This window comes from Phoca vitulina, unplaced genomic scaffold (assembly GCF_004348235.1).
Source record: "Phoca vitulina isolate PV1807 unplaced genomic scaffold, GSC_HSeal_1.0 scaffold58, whole genome shotgun sequence".
NCBI classification, from domain to species: domain Eukaryota; kingdom Metazoa; phylum Chordata; class Mammalia; order Carnivora; family Phocidae; genus Phoca; species Phoca vitulina.
In genome coordinates, this window is record NW_022589761.1 from 4,004,890 (window position 1) to 4,029,485 (window position 24,596).

The 24,596-nt window shown below is 46.7% G+C and overlaps 1 protein-coding gene and 1 non-coding gene across 2 annotated transcripts in view; both read left to right on the forward strand.

Moving 5' to 3' along the window:
- WDR88 (WD repeat domain 88) overlaps nucleotides 1–5,140 on the forward strand; it is a 45,685-nt gene extending 40,545 nt beyond the window's left edge. The window contains exons 10-11 of the mRNA XM_032390143.1: nucleotides 2,765–2,857; nucleotides 4,967–5,140. Of these exons, the coding sequence (XP_032246034.1) occupies nucleotides 2,765–2,857; nucleotides 4,967–5,140 (267 nt within the window). The remainder of the gene's footprint in view (nucleotides 1–2,764; nucleotides 2,858–4,966) is intronic.
- Nucleotides 5,141–7,036: 1,896 nt separating this feature from the next.
- TRNAT-AGU lies at nucleotides 7,037–7,110 on the forward strand. Its single transcript has one exon. It is a non-coding gene; the product is annotated as a tRNA-Thr (tRNA).
- Nucleotides 7,111–24,596: the final 17,486 nt, after the last annotated feature.

Genomic DNA, 24,596 nt, shown 5'->3' on the forward strand with positions numbered 1-24,596 from the left:
TCTTTTGGATTTTCTACATAGACCATCATGTCATCTGTGAGCAAAGAGTTTTATTTCTTCTTTCCCAATCTGTATACCTTTTCTTTCCTTTCTCGGTCTTATTGTGTTGGCTAGGAAAACTAATCTATTTTTGTTTTAGTTTTTTTTTTTTAAAGGTTTTATTTATTTGAGAGAGAGAACATGCACGAGTGGGGGGCGGGGGCAGAGTGAGAGAGAGAAGCAGACTCCCTGCTAAGCAGGGAGCCTGATGTGGGTGGGACTCGACCCCAGGACCCTGAGATCATGACCTGAGCTGAAGGCAGATACCTAACTGATTGAGCCACCCAGGTGTCCCTTGTTTTAGTTTTTATTTATTTATTCTATTATTGTGTCTAATTTTCCTATTGTGGACCTTTCATTTAAATGTAATCATACAATAAATGGCCCTTTGTGACTAGTTTATTTCACTTAGCGTAATGTTTTCAAGATTTATTCATGCTGTAACGTGTGTAAGCAAGTACTTAATTTCCTTTAACTGCTGAATCATATTCCATTACCTGGCTATATCCCATTTTATTTATCCATTCTTCAGTTGACAGGACTGGTTCTTTTCACCTTTTGGCTATCATAAATAATACTGGTATGAATGTTTGTGAACAAGTTTTTGTTTGAACACCTGTGTTTTATTCTTCTGGGTATGTACCAAGAAGTGGAGCGGCTGGGTCACAACCGTACCTCTGTATGTTTAATCACTCCAGGAACCGCCAGACTGTTTTCCAAAGTGCTGAAGTCTTTCACTTTCCCACCAGTAGGGCAGGACAGTTCCAGTTTCTCCACAGCCTCTCCGGTCTTGTGATTACTTTTTTTGATTGTAGTCATCCTGATGGTTGTGAAGTGGTGTCTTGTAGTTTTAATTTGCATTTCCCTGATGGCTAATGATGTCGAGCATCTTTTCATGTGATTACCGGCCATCTGTAGATCTTCACTTTCTTTTTTTTTTTTTTATCTTCACTTTTCTTGATGCATATCCTTTGAAGCACAAGTTTTTAACTTTGATGAGATTCAGTTTTTCTATTTTTTTCTTTTGTTGCCTGTGCTTTCGGTGTCAGATCAAAGAAACTATTGTCTTAACCTGGGTCACCCATATTTACTCCTGTGTATTCTTCTAAAAGTTTCATAGTTTTAGCTCTTGGCACCCTTGTCAAAAATCCACTGACCATAAATGAGGCTTTATTTTAGTTTCTCAATTCTGTTGACCTCTGCATCTATCTTATGCCTGTACCACACTATCTTGATAACTATAGCTTTGTAGTAAGTTTTGAAATAGGGAAGTGTATGTCCTCCAATATTATTGTTCTTGTTCAAGATTATTTCGGCTATTCTGACTCCCTTGAATTTCCATATGAATTTAAGATTAGTGTGTTTATTTCTGCAAAGAAGTCATCTGGGATTTTTATAAAGATTGTGTTGAATCTGTAGAACATTTTGTGGATTATTCTAATTTTAGCAATATTAAGTTTTCTGATCTATTGAACATGAGATATCTTTCTATTCATTTACATCTTTAGTTTCTTTCAACAATTTTTTTTTCATTTTTGGTCTATAAGTTTTGCACTTCCTTTGTTAAAATTATTACTAAACATTTTCTTCTTTTTGATGCTATTCTAAATGGAACTGATTATTTGATTGCACTTTCAGATTGTTCATTGCAAGTATATAAAAATACAATAGATTTCTGTGTATTGATTGTGTAACCTGCAACCCTGAACTTATATATTAGTTCTAATAGTTTCTTAGTTGATTCTTTAAGATTTCCTATACACAAGGTTATATAATCTTCAAATAGAGATAGTTTTACTTTTTTTCCAATCTGGATGGCTTACATTTCATTTTCTTTCATATTGGTGTCTTTTTGGAATATGAAAAAACTGACTTAGAACTTGCCTATCTCATACCAGGCTTGTGAGGCACAGTGTCCATATGTACTTTCACATTCTCTTCTCCACCATAGCCGATTCCAAATTCTTTTCCTCATACCCTGCATTATGATGTGTTCTGGTTTTTTACCACGCCGCCCCTGCTCCCAGTCTAGTTTTATTTGTCCATCTGTCATTAAACACAGCTGTTTAGCCTCCGCTTCTGGTGATGTCTGGGTCATGGTAGCATTGGTCTTGTAATTATTCTCATTTTCATGATTTGAATTCTTAGAAAACATGATCATAATATTCACAGTGTTAAAAATGTTACTAGCAATATCTTGAAACACAGCACACCAATTGCATAGGTAAAATCAAAGGCAGACCATTAACACTTGTGATTACAATGCAGTTACGCTACTTAAATCCCATCAAGTGGAGTGAATCACGGTAATGGATGACCCGTTAGTGGAAACTTACTGTGAACTGCAAGTCATAGAAAACTGACAGCAACTATGGAAGGTGGATCATATATCTATGCATATCCATTTGTCATTAAAAATAATTTTGCTTTCAGCTCCTATTTTGGGGGCCACTGTATGGATTTTGTCCATTCCCCTCAAACTTCCACATCTATTTTGGAAAAGTGGGACTTTCTGCACCCTGGAATGGGTTTGCTGGGATGTGGGACTTAACGGTACTAAAGTTTGGATGGTCTGGAGAAACCAGGACAGTTGGTCACCCTAATTCTGCTCCTCTGCAGGTTGGGATTCTTCACATTGTAACCTGGATGCAATGTACCCTCCTGGGGCCTCCCAGCTGAAGGGGCCCATCTTGTGACTGCTGGTTTGCTGTTTAACTTGTTTTAGGACAAAACCATGAGACTATGGAATATTGAAGAAATTGACCAAATTCCTTTGGTAATCGAGTACAAAAAGACCCTGGGCTTAAAGGTGAAACAGGTTGGTATTGGGTAATATTAAGCTCAATGAAGGCTTTCATTAGTGTCCTCCACAAATGAATTTATTCTTTGAACCAACATTTATTGGGCAACGGGATAAAACCACAGACAAACAAACTGAAATTCTTGCCCTGAGGGAGCTTATGTTCTAAAAGAGGAGACCATGAATAAAGAAGCACGAAAAATATGTTGTACGTCACATGCCAATAAATAATTTGGAGAAAAATAACATAGGGAAGGGGAATGGATGGGAACGCTAGAGACTATTTATTTGAGAGAGAGAGAAAGGGCACATATAGGTGGGGCAGGGGCAGAGGGAGAGATCTGACTCAAGCAGACTCCCAGCTCAGCAGGGAGCTGAATGTGGGGCTCGATCCCAGGACCCTGAGATCATGACCTGAGCCGAAATCAAGAGTCAGCCACTCAAGCCACTGAGCCACTCAGGTGCCCCTGCTGGTCACACTTCAAAGGGTGGCCAGGATAGGTCTCACTGAGAAGGTTAACATTTGTTAAAGACCTGAGGTGGTGAGGGAGTGAGCTGTGCAGATGTTTAGGGGAAGGACTTCCCAGCAGTGGGAAGAGCCAGTGTGGAGACTCTGAGGCAGGAGGAAGCCTGGGGTGTTTGAGGAGTGAAATGAGTCAGAGGAGCATGGCTAGGCACACAACTGGACGTGGCATTAGCCTCCTACGCTTTAGCAGCAGACCCCTTGGCCAGGCCCCCAGTGCCTTCCCATGGAAGGGGCTTAGGGGCCTGTTTTTCTCTAGCAGAGGATGGTGGTAGTAGGGTGGACACTTTACCAGGTGTCGCCAGGGCTGGCCACAGAGTCTATCCCTGGGTACTGCAGGCCCAGTCCCTATGAGAGGGCCTTGTAGTATAGACACTTGGCTGCACCTTGAGAGGCTTGAGGAGTCTATGCTGGGTCCTCTGAGTCCTCCCTCCCTGGAGCCACCTAGGCTTGTCTCCTCTTAGAAGGCCCAGCTGGGAGCCACTGCTGGGAATGGCTAATTTGGAGCAGCCCTGCAGGGCAGGGAGATGAGGGGTGGGACCGACATGGACCTTGTCTTTGTGCCTCTGTGGCCATGTTGGCCCTTGGGCCCTAGAGGCTGACTAGCTACAGAGCAGTGCTTGCCCGTGTCCTCCACCTGCCACCTGGGACATGGCTCCCAGGAGCCTCTAAGCCCTGCCGCTTTGGGGTTGAGCCATGGGAAATTATGCTACAGAATAAGGTAGGTAAAGGACTGAACGTCTCTCTTACAAAACAAAGAAAAGAAAGAGACGTACTTGAAGCTGTTCCCAAGATGAGCCCTCTGTGTTTGTCTTGCTCAAAATCAATATAAGAATCCTCAGAAGCGAGAGTTTTCCAGAGGGCCTGCCCTGGGTGGGGTGTGGATGCCTCTCCCGCAGGCCTTAGTGCCCTGAGTGGGCAAAGGTGGCAAAGCACAGGGGCTTGGCGTGCCCGGGCAGGGCCATGCCATCTTGCAGGGGGATGGTGCTGTGGCGGGCATCCCTGAGACCCCTGCCCATGGCCTGACAGGCCGGCCCGTGGTGTTGCTCACTCGTGTGTGGGAAGCAGACATGGCGCTGAGCTCTGCCACTGCATCCACTGTTCTCTGTGGGCCTTGGCCAGAAACAGGCTGAGATGGCGGAGGAGGAGGCTCAGCACCTTCTTCAGCTGGTAAAATCACTGCTTTGTTTAGAAATCTCGCCTACTTCTCATGGTTCTGTAAGTTAGGTCCCCAGGATGTCAGGGAGTTAGGATAGCTCCACAGTTGTGCTCTGCCAAGGGCAGAGGATGGGGTTAGATGCCCACCTCCTGTCCTCTCCACTGTCAAGTGGCTGGCGACTCCCACCCCTAGGACTCCCGTAGCAGGACATGGGCTGGTCGTACCTGCATAGCTTCTGCGGGGGAAGAGAGGGAGAAGCCCGTGTGCATTCTCTCTCAGCAGCCTGCAATGTCCCCTCTTGTGGGGGCAGAGAGCACAGAGAGGCGAGGCAGCTCTTACCTTGGCCCAGCCCGAGGGGGGTGGAGCTGGTGTGAGAATTCTACCTGGATGCCTCGGTCCTCTCTGACTAGCACTTGCTTTTCTCTCTTAAAATATTGCATGTCAGTGTGAAGTATGTGACAGGCCTTTCTCCATCTACGAAAGTGACATCTTTTCTGAAACAGTCACCCAATGTGTGTTCTGCCGGATGGATGCCAAAGACTCGTCAACAGAGGCCTCATCATTATCAGGAGGGGAAGACTCACTGTCACAGGACGGCAGCCCGGGCGCAGATGACTGATGGCCATTGGGCTTGCTGACTGACTTGAGCACGTCACCTGTGACGCAGGTTTTTCTCTAGGGCCGGACCCTGGCCGGGAGCGCATGTCAGACTGGGGCAAGGGCACGGCCTCAGCTCCACAGCACCCTTGGGGATCAAACACTGTTTTTAGTTTTCATGCAAAATAAATCTAGATTCCTTTAGAAAACAAGTGGGCATGTGAATTCTAGAAGCGTTTTGGCTACTTCTAAGCTTTCTGTCTTGGTGTTCACTGTCTCCTTTTAGGATCACATTCTGGACTCTGCTGTTGCCCTGTGGGGCAGCCAGGCCAGCACCCGCAGCTCCTGAGCCAAGCTTTGTCAAATGAATAGGAAGATGTGTGGGGACCCCTCTGCGGAGGAGGCTGTTGTGTGGCAGGGCCCTGTGGGTGCCTCCCTGGCTAATGCTCCCAGATGGCCATCCACCCAGGGCAGGGGGAGGTCTGGATTGCCATCACAGAATGTTTCATGCTCTCCACCCCAGACTTTTCCATTTCCAGAATGCCCAGGCAGATGTACAGCCCTCTTCCTGCTTCCACAGTGCACCACACACTCCATCAATCAGTTACTTCGGAAGGCACAAAGGTTTCAGTTCACAGACAGCAAGGGCTCCCTTTCCCATCTGGTATGGCTCCCGTGATTTCTGTCAATCATGAGTATTACCCTTGGTTTCTTTTAAAAAACTTAATTCCGGGCCTGATTTATTTAGTGTCATTTGGCTGGCATCCGAGATCTCTGGAGCACCATAAGCCGGTGGCCATTATTTGGGCAGGTCCTCGGCTCGGTGCTGCCCTCCTCAGTCATAACCCCGGTGACTGGTCCGACTGGAGCTGGCTGTTCGGGATGTCTCCATTTAGTCACATCAATGATGTACGAACATGCCAGAGCTCCGCTCTGCGCCCTCCCAGCAACTGGGCTGTCTTTCAAAGAGAAGTCCTATCGCTAAGCGGTTCCCCCCGCCCCCTGCTGTGGGGCACGGCCGGGCCGCAGGTGCCAACAGTGCCCCACTGATGGGCACATAGGTTGTTTCTCGGGTTTTGCTATTACAGGTAATACCGGAGTGACCCTTCCTGTGCCTACGTACTTGCAGGGACTTACATTTCTGTGGATGAGGCTCTCCCACCGGAGGCCCCGCTGGGTGAACGGGGTGGGCAGTGTTTGGTTTTGTTGTTGCTCGCAGGTCCCTCTAACAAGTGTCGGGACGAGGAGGCTGCGCTGTCCGGGAGAGGAGACCCAGAAGCAGGAGGCGGGAAGCCGGGGTGGGGAGGGCCCCGCTTGCTCCCGCAGCACAAACCTCCCCACGTGCGGCGTCGGGACGCCCTCGAAGCTCCCGATCCCTCATGGCCAGCTCAGGCGCCCGCGGTGCCCCCGGCCTCGCCCCCGGCTCAGGGTCGGCGGGAGAAGCGGCACGGTGGAAGGTCCGGTCTCCGAGCGCGGCCCCGGAGCGCCGCCGCCTCCCGGGCTGAAGGCGCCGGTGCGATGGCTGCGCTGCGTGCTCACCGCGGAGCCACGGCGGGGTGTGCGGCCCGACCGGACACCCGGGGCTCGGCCTCGCCGGGCGGCCTGGGGGGGGTTCCTGCACCAGGTCTGGAGGGCAGAAGGCCTGACTTCGGGCGGGCATCCCCCAAACACCGGGCCACCGCGGCTCCACGCCTGGGGGCAGACACCACAGAGACCGAGAACACCAGCCCGCCGGGGCCTCGCGCACCACTCGCTCCCGGAGCTTCCGGCTTTCGCATCCAACCCCTTGACTTCAGCCGTGGGTATGAGCCGAACCGGGCACCACGCATGCGCCTACTGCCGATAAACTCGCGCGCATGCGCACGGCCGATGGACTAAGTGATGATGGGGAGCAGATTCTCGCGGTATTCGTGCGGGCGGCGCCGTGGCTTAGTTGGTTAAAGCGCCTGTCTAGTAAACAGGAGATCCTGGGTTCGAATCCCAGCGGTGCCTCAACCGAGCGTCCCGGCTCTCTTTTTACCGGTGCACGCACATTTTTGCTCCGCTGCCCTACCCAGCCCCTCCTCACTTTGGTTGTGTGAAGGTGAGTCTGAGAAGCCAGTTTCGCCCGCCCTCTATCGCGGCGGGGTCCTTCCCCCGGGTCTCGGTGGGCGGTGGCGTCCGCGGCCGGGACGAGCGAGGACTAGCGTTCCCCGCTGCTGCGTGGGGCAGGGCGAGCGGGGCCCCCTCCGCTCATTCCTCCTCCGAGCTCCATCTCCAGCCGTGCGGTCGGTATCACCCATTTCACAGACGCGCCTGGCGAGGTCCAAGTTGAACCCGGCCAGCGTGCCCCTGGGGCTTCGGGAAGGATGAAAACTCGGGGGAGGAGACGGTCACTGGGACGCTTGTGCGAGTCAGAGCCGGTAACCAAGGGGGCCAGGTGGGAAGCACACCCCTGAGGCCCGGGGCTCTGGCTGCTGCACAAATAGAGGGCTGGGGGGCCTGGCCCAGAGCAATTGCACCGGAGTCCCTGGGGGTGCAGCGACGCATTGGAATTTTGAACAGTTACCCAGGAACACTCGGGTCAGACTCCACAAAATTCATGTCAGAAGCAACAGGACAGTCCCAAGGAGCTGTAGAGATGGCAGTTACAGCATCAGGCTGTGTTCCTAAGAGTCAAATTCACCTCCTCCAGAAGCAGCATCTCTCTCTACCTCTCCCATGCGTCTGGGTTTATTGTCTGTTTCTTCTCTTGTTTTGGGGGTCAGTTGCAGTTCCAATGGGCGCATTCTCCCCAATCCAATCAGAGGTGAGTTTAGTGGTAATAGGGCTTGAGTCCTTGTGGGGTGGTTGTTTTTCTTGGCGCATCTTTCCTGCTAGCCTGAGGTATACCGGGTCAGTTTTGAGCACTGGCCTATTATTTGGGGGCCACGGGGAAATGTTGGTTGGGGGTGTAAGTAAGTCTGGCTGTTAGGGAGGGTCAGCGGAAGAAAAGCATTTGTGGCCATCAGATATGCATGCAGCAGATGACTTTGAAGCCATCGGATTGGGTGAGCACCCTTAGGCAGTGAACAAAGGCAGAAAAGAGAAATAGGGCCAACGTTAAGCCTACCTCTCCCATTCTTTAAAAATGCCATGCTATTTCTGTCCCAGGGCCTTTGTACTTTCTGTGTCTTGTGCTTGCAATGCTGTTTCCTGGGCCCTTCCTCATTTTCTGGCCTCCATTAAGGGTATCACCTCCTTGGGAAGCCTCCCCTCACCATTCTCTGTACAGGAGGAGTCCTTGCCTGCCCCAGGCCAGCCACCAGTACATTATACTGATTATTTCCTTTAATAGCCTTTTCATAGTCTAAACTAGTCTTAGTGTCTATTGCCTGTCTCCTCAAATAAAATTAAGCCCTGAGGCCTAGGGAGCCACATATGCCTATATTTACCTCTGTGCCCCCAGCACCTAATGGTGCTTGAAACATGGTAGGCATTTGTGGACACGTGACTTTTAAAAATTGATCATATTATCTTGATTGGATTATGTAATCTGAGGTTTTTGGACAGCTAGTCCATCTTTTCAAATAATGTAAGGCAGCACTTCTCAAAATGTCCGTAAGAGTCCCTAAGACCCTTTCAGGTGGTCAAATCGATTTTCATAATGACACTCAGATGTGATGTTGCTTTTTCACTATGTTGACATTTGCACTGATGTGCAGAAGCAATGGTGAGTAAAATTGCTGGCGCTTTAGCAGGAATCAAGGTGGTGGCGCTAAAGGGCCCCGCTTGTCACTGTTCATTCTTCACCACCACTTTTGCAGGAAAAAGAAAAAGCCAGTTTCACTTAAGAATGTCTTTTATGAAGCAGTAAACATTATTAATTTTATTAAATCTAGATACTCGAGCACACAACTTTTTAATCCTTTGTGTGAGGAAATGGGAAGTAGGCAGAAAGCACGTCTACGGGAGTACTGAGGTACCGTGGCTGTTTCGAGAAACAGTACTTGAGACTGAATTGTTAGGAGACATGGCCACATTTTTCATAAAACACCATTTTTGCTTGAGGGAATAACCGGCTCTTTAACAGACATTTTCTGGAAAATGAATAAAATGAGCCCGTCACTCAACAAAAACAACTGACTGTGTTTGTTGCCAAATGATAAAATACGAATTTCCGGGCAAGAACTGTAAGTTTGGAGAAAGTATCTACCGCCGTGAGCTTGACCACTTTCCAACATTTGAAAACTTTCTGATGAGATTGGTGGTTATATTAATGACTATATTTTTTCCATATTGTATAACAAAATACATCAGCATTTGGAAAATATGCATGATTTGGTGAACCAGTATTTTCCAAATGACTAATGTATGATCCATCAAGAGCAAAGTATATTTTAATGTCACAGAGTACGAAATGTTCGTCGGTATGGTTTCAGATTCCACACCACCATTTATTCAGTTTTGGTGTATTATGAAAGAAGAATATCCACAATTTTTGGCAAAGTCCACTGAAGTCTCCTTTTCCAACTACATGTCTGAGGACAGATTTCCTTGTTCTACTTCAATCAAAATAATATATCCCGAGACTGACCATCTATGAAACTCAACATAAATGAGATTTGCAAAGCTGTAAAACAATGTCAGCTTCTCACTAAATTTTGTTTTATTTAGGTTAACATGGAATAGGTTTATTTATTATTGTTGTTTTAAGATCAATTACATAAATGAAATATTTGTATATTTTTCTCAGTTTTCTTTTCTAATATCTCAAATATTTATAGATATATTCCAAATAAACAAAAGCTTATTTGGGATTCTCAATAATTTTTAAAAAATCATGAACTCCTTGACCTTCACAAGGGCGACATACATTAAGGCATGTGTGAGATGGGGGTGCAGGTCCTAGCAAGAATAGAAGCAAGAGGGGCGCCTGGGTGGCTCAGTTGGTTAAGCAACTGCCTTCGGCTCAGGTCGTGATCCTGGAGTCCTGGGATCGAGTGCCGCATCGGGCTCCCTGCTCGGCGGGGGGTCTGCTTCTCCCTCTGACCCTCTTCCCTCTCGGGCTCTCTGTCTCTCATTCTCTCTCTCTCAAATAAATAAAATCTTTAAAAAAAAAAAGAAAAGAAGCAAAGGAAAAAAAAAACAGCTTTTTCTTTCATGGGGTCCCTGTGGTTTCCCTGTTTCAATTTGGTGGAGGGACACGTACCCCTGATTTCTCTCTTTCAGTGAATCCCAAAGCTCCATTCAATGTATCATAGTGAAAGAATTTTGTTTGACTCAGGATAATATGTAGTACAGAAATATAGTTATATAAACCCATTTCATCAGACAAATGTTTCTAGACCACATAAAATCTCATTATTGAGCTACGAATTGATTCTAGATCAGCAGCATTTCAAAATGAGATTGCAAGTAAACAAATGGAGAGGTGGGCCATTATGCTTATTATAGTCTTTATTCCTTGCATTCCAAAATGAACAAATGTGTAGTCAGCGAGTAGTAACCTATTAGCTACATAAACATGTACAATGTCTCCCAATAATTTTGAGATAATGCTGGATTTTATATTTGCAACCAACCGCAACAACATGGCATATATACTTTATTGTTGCATCTATTAATCTTCGGCAGCTTGCAGAACCGAAGCCCTGTGGGAAGGGGTTAAAGCCAGGCTCTTCTTGGCGGGGGTGGGGGGAGACAGGTGACCTGCAGCCAATGCTTGCTCTCAGGCTCTGCGCTTGGTGTCTGTGGATGCGTGCTCCTCAGGATTCCTCCAGCTGAAGAAAAAGAGACCTGCACTGGCTCCTGACACTGGGAAGTCCAAGGGCTCCAGCTTCCGGTTGGGGTGGCTCCATGGTCTCCAGCAATGTTTTCAGGACCTATGAGCTCATTCTCCAGCCCTTGGCTCTGCTTCCGTTGCCTCCACGTCAGGGGGCAGTAGGCTGCTGGTGGCTCCAGACTGACATCCCACTGTTCTGGCGGCTCAGGGTGAAGAGTTTCCCACGGCTCCGAAATCGTGTGCCTGAGTCTTGAGAGCAGAGTTGGGCCTCACGTCTTCCTTGACTGTGTTCTCTGAGACCAGGGGAAGGAATATTAAATGTGCAGTGATTGGCTCAGGCCACACAGGCAGGTCCCTGAGACGTGGTTGGGGGCAGCTGGCCAGCTCCACCTATCCCCTGGGCTGAGCCCCCAGGGGTAGTGAGGGCCCAGAGATAACTAGAGATGCCATTACCGAAGGAGGGAGGGTGGATGGAGCTCACAATGTCCTCTCATGGTCCTGGGGACACATCAGCATCTGCTCCCCAATGACTTCAGAGAGCTTCTGAAGGGACCCTTGAAAATCCCTTCTACTGCTGAGGGAAGAAACTAGAGGAAGAAAGATACATGCAATGTGATCGTATTCATTATGCTTAAAAAAACCCACAAATGGTATATTTTCTATGGGTACACATATACGTATGTAAAAAAAAAAACCTATGTTAAATTCATTTTAGTGGTTACTTCTGGAAAGGTAGGGAGGAGACTGGGATGAGGTGTCAAGAGGGCTTTGTCTTTCTATATACAGGACAGATTTTTAAATTTAATTAAAAATAGTTGACATATAATAAAATTCACCTTTTTTTGGTTGAGTTTTGACAAATGCATAAAGTCATGTAACCACTGCCACAGTCATGATAAAGAAGTTTCCTCAGTCCCCAAAATCCCTTGTAGTTAACCCCTTAGGAGTTAATCCCTTCACAAATCCCAGCCTCTGGAAACCATTGATCTACTGTCCATCATAGTTTTGTCTGTCAGAGAGTGTCATAGAAATGGACTCATACAGTATGTACCCTTTTGAGTCTGGTTTTTTCATTCATATTGAGATTCATCCATGGTGTATGTGTGGATAGTTTGTTCCTTGTTTTCTGCTGGATAATATTGCATTTTGGAGTGTACCACAGTTTATCTTGTTGAAGGAGATTTGGTTTATTTCCAGTGTGGGGGCATTATGAATAAAACGCTATAAATATTCAAATACAGACATATGTGTACCTAAGTTTTCATTTCTTCAGGGTAAATACCTACAAGTGGGATGGCTGAATCATAGGGTAAGTGTATGTTTACCTTTGTGAGAAACTGCACACTGTTTTCCATAATGCCACATCGGCAATTTTGAGTATTCAAGTTGCCCTGCAATTTCACCAGCATTTTGGTGTTTTTATTTTAGTCATTCTAATAAGTGTGTACTGGTTTCTATTTGTGTTTTTTATTTTTTTAAAGATTTATTTATTTATTTATTTGACAGGGGCGAAGGAGAGCGCACAAGCAGGGGGAACAGCAGAGGGAGAGGGAGAGGCAGACACCCGCCAAGCAGGGAGCCTGATGTGGGACTCGATCCCAGGACCCCAGGATCATGACCTGAGCTGAAGGCAGACACTTAACCGACTGAGCCACCCAGGCACCCCACTCTATTTGTGTTTTTAAAGAGACTTTTGATTTTGAAATAATCTTAGACTTACAGAAGAGTTGCAAAAATAGTACAGAGAGTTCCTGTGTCCTCTTTACTCAGCGCCACTGATATTAACATATTACATAATCATGGTATGTTTATAAAAATGACAGTAACATTGGTGCAGTACTAGTAACTAAATTACAGACTTTTATTCGCTAATGTCCGCTTTTGGTTCTGGCATCCAATCCAGGATCCCACATTGCATGTAACCTTCGTGTCTTCTTAGTCTCCGCCGATAGGTGATTGCTCCCCAGTCTTCATGACTTGTCTTTCATGATTTTGACACTTTTCAAGAGTGCTGGTCAGGTATTTTGTGGAATGTCCCTCAATTTAGATTTGTCTGATGTTTCCTCCTAATTAGGCTGATATTGTGGATTTGGGGGAGCATGTCATACAGGTTGGTTGGTTGATCCGTTTTTTAGCACTTTATTATTTTCTGGCTTTGCCAGCTTATCTGTGTATTCTCTGTTCCAGCCCTAGAATCAACCTCTCCTCCCCAAATCCCTGGTTCCTTATATGAGAGAACAGCATTTAGAAACCAAGACCTGGGTGCTGGGTGTGCTTGCTGCTACCGCGGCGTCACTGTTTAGAGGCTCTCTCAGCGGACAGAGCTAGGGAATTCTTTTTTTTTTTTTTAAGATTTTATTTATTTATTTGAGAGAGAGCATGAGCGAGGGTGGGGGTGGGGCAGGGCAGAGGGAGAGGGAGAAGCAGACTCCCCACTGAGCAGGGAGCCCGACACGGGGCTCGATCCCAGGACCCCGGGATCATGACCTGAGCAGAAGGCAGATGCTTAATCGACTGAGCCACCCAGGCGCCCCGAGCTAGGGAATTCTATGTATGTATTCTAAACACGCAAATACACATATCTCTATTTCTGCTGTGTACATACTTTAACAAATGAGTTCATACTGATATTTCTGACTCCAATCCAACACCATGGTGTTCATTCTGGCATCCCCCCCTTGCGTTTTTTTTTTTTTTTTTTTGTAACTTCTTTCTCAGTCAATGAAAAACCTCTTATTATCTCCAATATCATCTCCAAATATCTACTTATTTGTTCAACTCTACTGTACATGTAAAATAGCTTTGGAATTCATAGCCTGTATCTGTTTGAGAAACAAATTTACCAACTACAGCACAAGTTTACGTGTAGTTCTTTTTTTCTTTCTTCTTAGAGAATCTAGTCAAAACACCGTTTTAGGGGCACCTGGGCGGCTCAGTCGGTTAAGCGGCTGCCTTGGGCTCGGGTCATGATCCCAGGGTCCTGGGATCGATTCCCGTATTGGGCTCTCTCTTTAGTGGGGAGCCTGCTTCTCCCTCTCCCTCTGCCTGCTGCTCCCCCTGCTTGTGTTCTCTCTCTCTCTGTCAAATAAATAAAATCTTAAAAAAAAACAAAACCAAAAAAAAAACACCGTCTTAGCTCCCCCCTTTCTCACCAGGTTGAGTGTGCTTAAACCATCTGTTTGTAAACAGGGTCATTTGTCACTGTGTGCATTCCGTCTTGGAGTCCCCTGACATTCTGGGTGATTTCTAAAAATTTGCACACTGTCAAATTTACTCCTTGTGGTATACAGATCAATGGATTTTTGACAAATTACATGGACTGATTTTCCAGTGTTGAACCTGCCTTGCAATCCTGAGATAAACTCCATTTCGTTGTGATATAGTATCCTTTTAATATATTGCTGGACTAAATTTGCTACTCTTTTGCTGAGGTATCTTGCATCTGTGTATGGCCTATTTCTTTTCTTGTAAAAAGTCTTTCTCTGGTTTTGGTCTCAGGATAAATCTGGTCTCCTATAGTGAGTTGGGAAGTGTCCCTCCTATTTTATGTTCCTGAAAAGGTTGTGTAGGATTGATATGATTTCTTCTTTACTTGTTTAGTAGAATTCACCAACAAAACCATCTGGGTATGAAGCTTTCTTTGTTGGAAAGTTTTCATTAAAAATTCAATTTCTTTAATAGATACAGCACTATTTGCTTTATCCATTTCTTCAGTGAGCTCTGGTAGCTTCTTATAAAGTTAAACATACATTTACCATACAGTCTGGCAGTCCCACTCCTAGGTATTTACCCAAGTGAACTGAAAACTTGGGTTCACACCAAAAACTTTCAATTCAGAAGTTCATGGCAAGTTGTAGGACACACTGCGGGAATATTTAGGAATGGCTCCTGCTTGATGCCAATTCCCAGGACTTCAAGACCAGACAATGCTAGCCCTTGACCACTGCTGGACACCCGATCCAGGATGGCCTACATAGGAGAGCAGCTAGCCAGGCTGGGCCAATCAGAGCGCTTCCATAGAATTTGGAACTTGAGTGGCTGCTTGTTTGTTTGTTTTTTTAAAGATTTTATTTATTTGACACAGAGAGACACAGCGAGAGAGGGAACACAAGCAGAGGGGAGTGGGAGAGGGAGAAGCAGGCTTCCCACTGAGCAGGGGAGCCCAATGCGGGGCTCGATCCCAGGACCCTGGGACCATGACCTGAGCCGAAGGCAGACGCTTAACGACTGAGCCACCCAGGCGCCCTGAGTGGCTGGTTGTAATGTGCAGACCGGGGTGCTGTGGGTGATGGTGATGGTGGCCCTGGGGCGCCATGTTTCCTGCCGTGTGGTTTCAGGAAATAGAAGATGCTGAGGGAAGAGAACAGCTCAGGCACAGGGAGAGGGGCTGGGATGAGAGCCCCGAAGCACACAGTTTGCTGCCAGGTTTCTCATACATTCCCGTGTTAAGCTTTGGGACACACCCCAGGCCAGAGTCCCTGAGGAAAAGTTGAGTTGGGTTTCTGTAACTTGCAGCTGAAAGTATTCTAATGCTCAAATGTCTGTCCTCGGACACGTTCTGTTTTCTTCTAGAGAGGAGTTTTTCCATATCACCTGCCACTTTCCTTCCTCTTTAGTCTAAGTGCTGGGCCACTGTGGCCAAGCCACACCACGTTGCTCCTCACTTTCATCTTTCATAAAGTGAAGAAAAACCTTTCTGACTTACTGCATGCAGGGATCTTGCATGGAGAGGGTGCTCAAAGGACGTCCAGGACAAGGATGTTGTAAGGAAGGACAGCAAGACTTGCCTTGAGATGATCTGAATTTGGGGCTGAGATGTATCAAAGAGTGACAATGACAATGGGGATAAGGACTTGGGATTTTTGCCTAGCTAGGAGCAAAAAATGAACTTGTTGCCTTGAAGACATGACAACTCCCTTGAGAGCAGTTATTATTACTGTTGTTGTCATTGTCGTTATTGTTGCGGTTAGATTTGACAGAACACTGAGTTCACGGTGGTTCTGGGTGTGTCCGTGTTCTCCCTGCCTCCTACACTTGACTACTTCAAACATGGCTACCTGTGGCCACACTTTAGATGGAATCCAACGAGCCTTTGGCTCTTGCTGACAAAATTAGGAAAACTGGGCTTGTTTTCTCCTCCTTATAAAAGTTAAAAAAAAAAACAAAAACAAAGGAAAATGTAAAGAATATTACCTCTTAGTTTTCTAAGTGACATAGAATGTTATCTAAATAAATATTTGAATGCACTTTTGGAATGAGCGTTTCTGATGCTCATTCTCTTAAAAAAAAAAAAAAAAGCCCCACCTGACTCCCTTGTGTTTTGCACAATTTCCTTTGTTGACCGTATAGGGATTCAAGTGGAAGAAAGCACACCCCAAGGATCTCAGTGACTTCCTGTCTGCACACAGCTCACTAGGTGCCAACATGATGTTAAAGTTGCACTTGGCCTCAGCTACCTGAGAAAATGTAAATTTGTATTTCCAGTGCTAGAGAACTTGCTTTTTTTCTTTGTTATCTGAGGTTTAGGAGCTGGAAGGAAACCTTTAAGCTTCTTGGCTCTGATTATTTCAGCTGCTGTGATGCTAATGATTCACATATTGAACAAATAAAATGCCCTGGAAACCTGCTAAAGGAGGAATTTCAAGGCACATTCATTCTGTTGACAAATGTGCCCTTCTGAGAGGTTTTAGGAGGCACAATTTTATTTGGTCTTGGTCCTGAGGGTAGCACACATACCTCTCTATTTCTGAATATTTTTTTCCCTTGAAAAAGTTGTAAGAAGTAGAAATAGGCAATTCACAAAGGAAGAAAGGCAAATGGCCAAGAAAGCATATGAAAAGATGTTCAGTCGAATAGAAGCAAATTGAAGCAGTGAGATTTATTTTTTTCCTCCAGCCACATAAGAAAATATTATATAAAGGCTGATGATAACTCCCAGAATTGCTGAGAAAATGAGCATTTTTATATCCCACCCTCTAGGTACACTGCTCCCTTTGGCTCGGAAACTATAGCTGTGGGCATTCATTTTAAAGACCTGACTGGATCCCTTTGTGGGGATGAAGACTGAGGTCATTTACTGAGATGGCGTGGGAAAGAGACTAGAAACAACCTAATGTCCATCAGCAGGGATGGGTTGGACAAATGACACGGATGGCTCTCTGCAGAGTGGGGGGCAGGCAAGAAGAATGAGGGGGCAGAGCTCCGTATGCAAATGTGGAGATGTGTCACCGATGTACTACCAAGCCAGAACGGTTACAAAACTGTGCTTACTCGTGATTCCACTTCTGTAAAGCAATCTGTGTGTGCATTTAGAAAAGTAGACTGGCCAGGCCCAGAAGGACAGACACTGCGCAATTCCACTTACACGAATCATCTGGAGGAGTCAAATTCATAGAGACAGAAGGTCAAATGGTGGTTTCCAGGGGCTGGGGGGAGGAGGGAATGAGAGTTTTTGTTTCATGGGTGCAGGGTTTCAGTTTGGGATGCAGAAAAAAGAACTGGAGGTGGACAGCAGTGATGACTGCACAACAGTGTGGATGTACCTAAAGTCACTGATTGCTTACAAATGGTTCAAGTGGTAAATGTTATGTTACATATATTTTACCACAATAAAATTTTTTTAAAAAGATTTATTTATTTACTTGAGAGAGAGAGAGCGCGTGTGTGCGCGCGCACACACACACACACACACACGGACACACAGGTGTGAGCGGGGGAGAGGCAGAGGAAGAGGGAGGAGGAGAGAAGCAGACTCCCGGCTGAGCAGTGAGCCTGATGTGGGGCTTGATCCCAGGACCCTGAGATCATGACCTGAGCCGAAATCAAGATTTGGTCACTTAACCGACTGAGCCACCCTAAAATTTTTTTGAGGTCGCTGAAAGGATATTTGCCAAAATAACAGTGTTATTTTCTGTGTGGTTAGTTTTTGTTTGTTTTCTTCACAAAAAGCCTATATTACTTCTATATTCCGTGAGCCTCTCCTGGCCAGCCAGTGAGCTGTGAATTCATTGAATAGCTGTATTTTTGTTTATATTTTTAAAATGTTGTTATGTGGACTTGGAGCCTGCTTCCACACCTTCCCTCAGGTGTTTCTGTTTGTAAAATTTTCCCTGAAAAGCAAATATCTAATTCTTGCTCCCCCTTATCATTCCACTTGATTCCCCAGACTTCCACATGAGAGTGGCTCGGGGGACAGACTTGGGCATAGGTCCTGACACATGACCCAGTAGGACTTCAGTCTCAGCCCCTGGAGACTGCTTTTACCCATGTGGGCACTACCATGTGGGCACTACCATGGGACTAGCCACCAGGGGAATCTACTGGGGAGGGAGAGGAGGACATTTGGAGGGTAGTTCATAGAACTCACAGCAACAAAACTGTGGTTGGTTGGCACTGGCAGAACCAATGGGTGGTCCCAAGGATGAGCTGCCAAACTCGTCCCCTCCCCCCGCCCCTGCCTGCCCTGCCCCTACTCTCTGTCCCCACTTCCCACCCCTGCTATCTCTACTCTGGAACCAGCACCTGAGAGAGGGTGACTGGTTGACCTTGGTCGCATGCATGTCAGTGCTTACAGGGAGCAGGATAGAATGTGTTGATCAATAGGCCTCTGGACTTCTTGCAATGGCAAGGGGCAGAGCAGCCTCAAAAGGAAACTGAGGCATGGGACCAGGTAGGGAGAGCTACCTAACCCCTGCACCTGTCTAGTCTGTCCACTCAGCAGTCATCTTCCAGAGCCCAGGACTTCTCCACAAGCTGTTCCCTCTGCTTGTAACGCTCTGTCTCCAAACCTCTGCCTGACTAGCTCCTTATTATTCACCTCTCAGCTTGAAGGCCACCTATGCAGGCCATTCCACCATGGTGCGTCCCTCTACCAGGCCCCCTGAGATCCCTCAGTCCTGAGCCCATGTTTTCTTCTCTCTAGTGTACTTATCTTCACCTGAGGGTGTTGTGCTCACTTGCTCACCTACATGTTTGGAGCTACCTCTCTGCTAGCCCTTGTATTAGTCAGCTGGGGTGCATCACAAAATACCACGGACTGGGACCTAAACCATGGAAATTTATTCTCTCACAGTTCTGGAGGCTGCAAGCCCAAGGTCAAGGTGTCAGCAGATTTGGCTTCTCCTGAGGCCTTTCTCCTTGGCTTGTAGATGCCCATATTCCAACTGTGTCTTCACGTGGCCCTTTTGTCTATGTGCTCACACATCTCTGTCCAAATTTCTTCTTCTTATAAGGACACAAATCAGATTGGATTAAAGCCCAATGGTCTCAGTGTAACCTAATTACCTCTTTAAAGGCCCTATCTCCAAATATAGTCACATTCTGAGGCATTGGGGGGGTAGGGCTTCAACGTACAAATTTGGGGAGGACACATTTCGACCCATAGCAGTCCTCAAGCAGGGTGCTGGACCTCTTTTCCATTGCTGTGGAGGAGAGGACTTGCCTAAAACATTGCCTGGTGCATGATGAGGGTTAAAAGATATTTGGAGAAGAAAGGAAAGGAAAGGAAAGGAAGAAAGAAGAAAGAAAAAGAAAGAAAGAAAGAAAGAAAGAAAGAAAAAGAAAGAAAGAAAGAAAGAAAGAAAGAAAAAGAAAGAAAGAAAGAAAGAAAGAAAGAAAGAAAGAAAGAAAGAAAGAAAGAAAGGAAAGAAAAGAAAAGAAAGAAAAAGAAGAGGAAAGAAAGAAAAAGAAAGAGGAAAGAAAGAAAAAAAAGAAAGAAAAAAAGAGAAAGGGGAGAGGGAGGGAGGGAAGGAAGGGAGGGGCACTAATTGAGTTAAGATCTGACAGGTGTGTCCAGCATGGTGATGGTGCTGTCCCCAGAAGCCTCTGAGGCTGAGTGAGGATGAAATGAGCCTGTAATTATAAGAGGATGGTGGCCATGCCTCATCATAGGCAAGAGCCTACGAGCAATTGCTAGCTCTGGAGTCGGGGGAATTGGGCAGGTGTTTATGAATACATTTAGATATGGTGTTCGTTATATACTGCTGCATGACAAATTAATACAAAGCTTAGTGGCTTAAAAACCAATATGTTTTTAAGTTTCAGAGTTTCTGTGGGTCAAGAAGCTGCTTGGCTGGGTGCCTCTGACTCAAAATCTCTCATGAGTTTGCAGTCAAGGGGCTGCAGTTTCATCTGAAGGCTCCACTGGGGGAGGATCGTCTTCCCAGCTCATGAACTGGCAGTCAGTGGGATTCAGTTCTCAATGGCTTTGGCTGGGGACCTCCCTCTTCCTTGCCACGTGGGCCTGTCCACAGGACAGCTCACAGTATGGCTTCCTGCTGGGTGAGAGATGGAGGGAGAGGGAAGCCCAAGATGGAGGCCATGATTTTCTGTAAGCTAATCTTGAAAGTGACATCCATCGCTATTGCCATTCGTAGATGAGAATCTCTAGGCACAGCCCATGCTCGAGGGGAGAGGTGTCCACAAGAGCATGACTCCCAGCAGTCTGGGATCACTGAGAGCCACCATGGATCACAAATCCCCTGACACCAGGTTAAGGGGAAAAGCCCACTTGTGCATCTCCATGACTCAGAAGCCATCACATGGTACCAGCATTCCTGGCAATAGAAAACACTAAAACAGTGTGAATGTCCTCAGGAGGTAATGCATACATGAGTGGTGGCATTCTGTGTAGTAGAATAATAATGAAAAAGTTAAAAGGAATCATGTGTTTGGGTTCTTTGAGAAGCAGACACTAAAATGGAATTAGATCTATAAGATATATCCTGGGGGAAAACACCTGAACAATAAAGGAAGGGCAGCCTCCAGGTCTGCTGTGGACATGACCCCAGCCCGTGAAGGAGGAGCAAGTAGGAAGAGGTTCCCACTGCGGCACACTTCAAGAAAGTTCTGGCTAGGCTGTTGGCTGTCCTTGAGTCAAAGCTGCCATTAGCCGAGTCCCACATCTCACAGCCCACTGCGAGTACACCGGCCATGCTCAGCTGAGTGCTAGGAGCGGCACGAGGGCAGTGTGGTTGGGAGCCATGCATTTTCATGGCTCCTGGATGAATAGACTAGATCTGTGCAGATCAGTGTGGATAAATCTTGAAGACATAATGCCGGCTGGGAAAAAGCAAGTTATCAGAGGATACAAGCTGTATGTTGCCACTTATGTCAAAGTTTAAAGCACACAAAACCATATGATACATTGGCCATGGGTACCTTGTATGTAGTAAAAGTATAACAATGAAGAAGAGGAAGTATGTGAACCGAACTCAGGTTGGGTCAGGGAGGGAGAATGGGATGGGGTGGGGCTCATTGGCCGTGACGCCTGATTCTAGGGGATGCTGGTGGGACTCCTTTCCCACGAGAGACAGGATGAAAGAACAGTATTTCTGCACGCAGCTGGGGCCACACTATCATCTGCTTCAACTCAAGTAAGTAAACATCTGCTGACCGTCTCCCACTCGGTGTGAGCAGAGCTGCCTTGGATGATGGGGATGTAGAGGGCATACTAACACCTCTAGGAAGGAGCTGATGGCTGAAGGACACAATCATGAAAATGAGCCTGTAAATTACAAGAGGATGATGTGTGTAGCCCCAGAAGCCTGTTCAAAGTATAGAAGGAGCAGTGAGGTGGGAGGGCAGAGAGATGGCTGGCTTGGGTTCTGAAGACTGAATAGGAGTTTTCCCAGAGGGGGGCATTCGGGTAATGGCTAGTGTTTACTTCTGTGCCTTGCAGGTATTAACACTTTTCGTTCTTACCGTGACCTAGTGAGGTAGGTCCTGTCGTGCCCCTGGGCTCGTAAAAATTCAGAAGCCTCTCACATGGAGAGTGAGCTAGGAAGCCAGATTGAATTCTCTGTAGGTCAATTCCAGTGTCTGTGCCTAATCCTGCCTCTTTTCCTGCTTGTGGGATGGTTGAGGTGACTTTCAGCGGGACCAGAATGATCTGGGGCGGGACCAGAATGATCTGGGTTGGGACCGTCACATCTTGCAGTAAACACCTCTAAACCACAACACAAGGACATTATTTGATCTTCAGTTCTCCTCTACAAGAGGAGAATTTTCTCATTTGACAGAGGAGAGATTCTCAGTTTTGGTGCTAGTGTGCCTTGAATGCCCTGGACTACTTCCTAAATCTCCCTGGTAGAGATGAACACACACACACACAGAGAGAGAGAGAGAGAAAAACAGACAGACAGAGAAACAGGGATGCAGGCAACAAAATGTGCAATGTTTTGTTAGGGTCCTGCTTCTATTTCTGGTTCTCTATTTACAGCGAGAGTCTGGACCTACTTTCAAGGTAATGAGATAGAATTTCCTTTTGAGGTAGCAATGCTTACATAGGATAAAACGAGTTGATCAAAATACAACCATGAAGTCCATAATAAAGGTTTGCTGCCCATCATGTGGGGGAGGGGGCCTCTGAGCCCTGGCGAGTGGGGAACACCTCTATTAGCTGCCTTGTGTCCCCTGGGGGGCGGATCCTAGGAGCTCTAACAGGGACAAGGGCCTCCGCTGGTGCCCCTCACTGGGCCGCTTTCACTTCCCACACGTGCTGGAAGTGAGCTTGGCCTCCCCTCTACCCCACTTGGACCCAGGCCTGGGGGTGTGAGGGCTTGTCCCGATGGCTTTCCTAGTTCATCCCCACAACCTTGGGGTTCCCAGATCGGCACGTGTGCCTCCAGACTCAGCCTCTTTCAACCTGTCAGGTTTATTCCTCTGGCTGCCACAGGGTTAAAGAAAAAACTGTATCCTTTAACCTGCCTCGGTGCTCTGATATGCTTTGCTCCATTAATAATTTAGTGAGGTGGACTGAATTGGATTGATTCTCTCCCAAATCAATACACAAATGATTATTGTTTCGGGGCACTTCTGAGTGCTTCAGCAAGGCCGAGGGGGAGCTTTTAGATTGAAAATTGGAACTGCACTCATCATTCAGAATTACTGTGGAGAGGGTTATGTAAACCAAGAGGTGACCTGGTACTAACATTTTTATTGCAATAAAAGTCTTCCTCGTTTTTTTTTTTTTTTTTTTTTTTGGAGTGATGCTTTTACGACATATTTACCATCACTGTTCCAGGCCTATAATTTTAAAATTACTGCTCAGTACCGAAGGTGAAATGATTTTACTGCCGCTGGTCTATTAAAGTCATAAGAATCAGCACTGTCTTGGAGAGTGTCTGTGGCCACGCCAAGCCCCGTCCCCATGGACACGCCTGCAGGTGCGCCGGGGCCGGGTCAGTGGGCTGGGGCTGGTGCCTGGGCATCTCACAGGGTGGGGTGGGCACTCAGCCCCCAGCCTTGCTCTTCCCCCAGCAGCCCCTGGCCGAACCAAGGCTCTGGGGGGGCAGCAGCACCAGGAAGCCCCATTCACTCCAAAGCGGGGCCCAGACTGGCTGCCTCACCCCACCGAGCTCAGGTCACAAAGCTGACTTTTCTTTTGCCAGTTTATTTTTAGTAAATTTTTTCTTGCTACGGTAAAATATACATAACACAAAGCTTACCATTTTAACCACTCCCATCGTGTGGCTCAGTGGCATTCGGTATATTCACACTGTTGCTCGGCCTTCACCACCATCCATCTCCTGAAGCTGAAACTCTTGTACCCATTCAACACGAACTCCCCGCTCTTTCCTCCCCCCAGCCCGTGGCAACCACCCTCCTACTTGCTGTCTCTATGAATGTGATTCCTCTACGTCCCTCCTATCAGTGGAATTATGCTGTCTATTTGTCCTTTTGCGACTGGCTTAGTTCACTTGGCATGATGTCCTCGAGATTCAATCATGCTGTAGCACGCGTCAGAGTGTCCTTCCTTTTTAAGGCTGAGGAATATGCCATTGTTTATCCAGTCTTCTGTTGACGGGTACCTGTGTGGCCTCCAGCCTTGTGGTTATTGTGTGTTATCGCTGCTATAAACATGAGTGTTCAAGGACCCCCTGGGCCTCCTGCTTTCCATTCTTTCGGGTATATACCCAAACGTGGGATTGCTGGGTCCCATGGCCGTTCTATGTTTAACCTTTTGGGAAACTGCCCACCTGTTTTCCAAGGAGCTGCACCATCATACGTCCCCGTCAGTGGTGTGCAAGTGTTCTAACGTCTCCACATTCTTGACAATACTTGTTATGTTCTTTCTTTCTCCCCCTTTAAAAAATTTATTTATTAGAGAGAGGAGTACGGGGAGGGACAGAGGGAGAAGCAGACTCCCTGCTGAGCAGGGGAGCCCAATGCGGGGCTGGATGCAGGGCTGGATGCGGGACTGGATGCGGGGCTGGATGCGGGGCTTGATCCCAGGACTCCCCGGATCATGACTTGAGCTGAAGGCAGATGCTTAACCGACTGAGCCACCCAGGCGCCCCTCTCCTTTTTTAAATTATAGCCATCCTAATGGATGGAAAGTGATATTTCATTGTGGTTTTGATAATTTTAGTATTTTCTTTTTTAAGTAGGCTCCACGCCCAGCATGGAGCCCAATGCAGGGCCCAAACTCAAAACCCAGAGATCAAGAGCTAGGCTGAGATCAAGAGTCAGATGCTTAACTGACTGAGCCCCCCTGGTGCCCCTGATAATTTTAGTATTTTAAATTCAAATAAACAGTAACTTCCTTTCTCTAAAGCTGTTTTTTTTTTTTTTTCCCTCTTACCTCTTTTCCTGTCCTCCTGTCATCCTATTCCAAAAGTTGTACATTAGGTGCCATTCAGAAATCCCTCAGACGTGGGTTTCCATGCTACTTTCTACCGAAATGGCTGAGGTTTAAAAATGTCATTTGAAAAACATGGATTCTAACGTATATGGG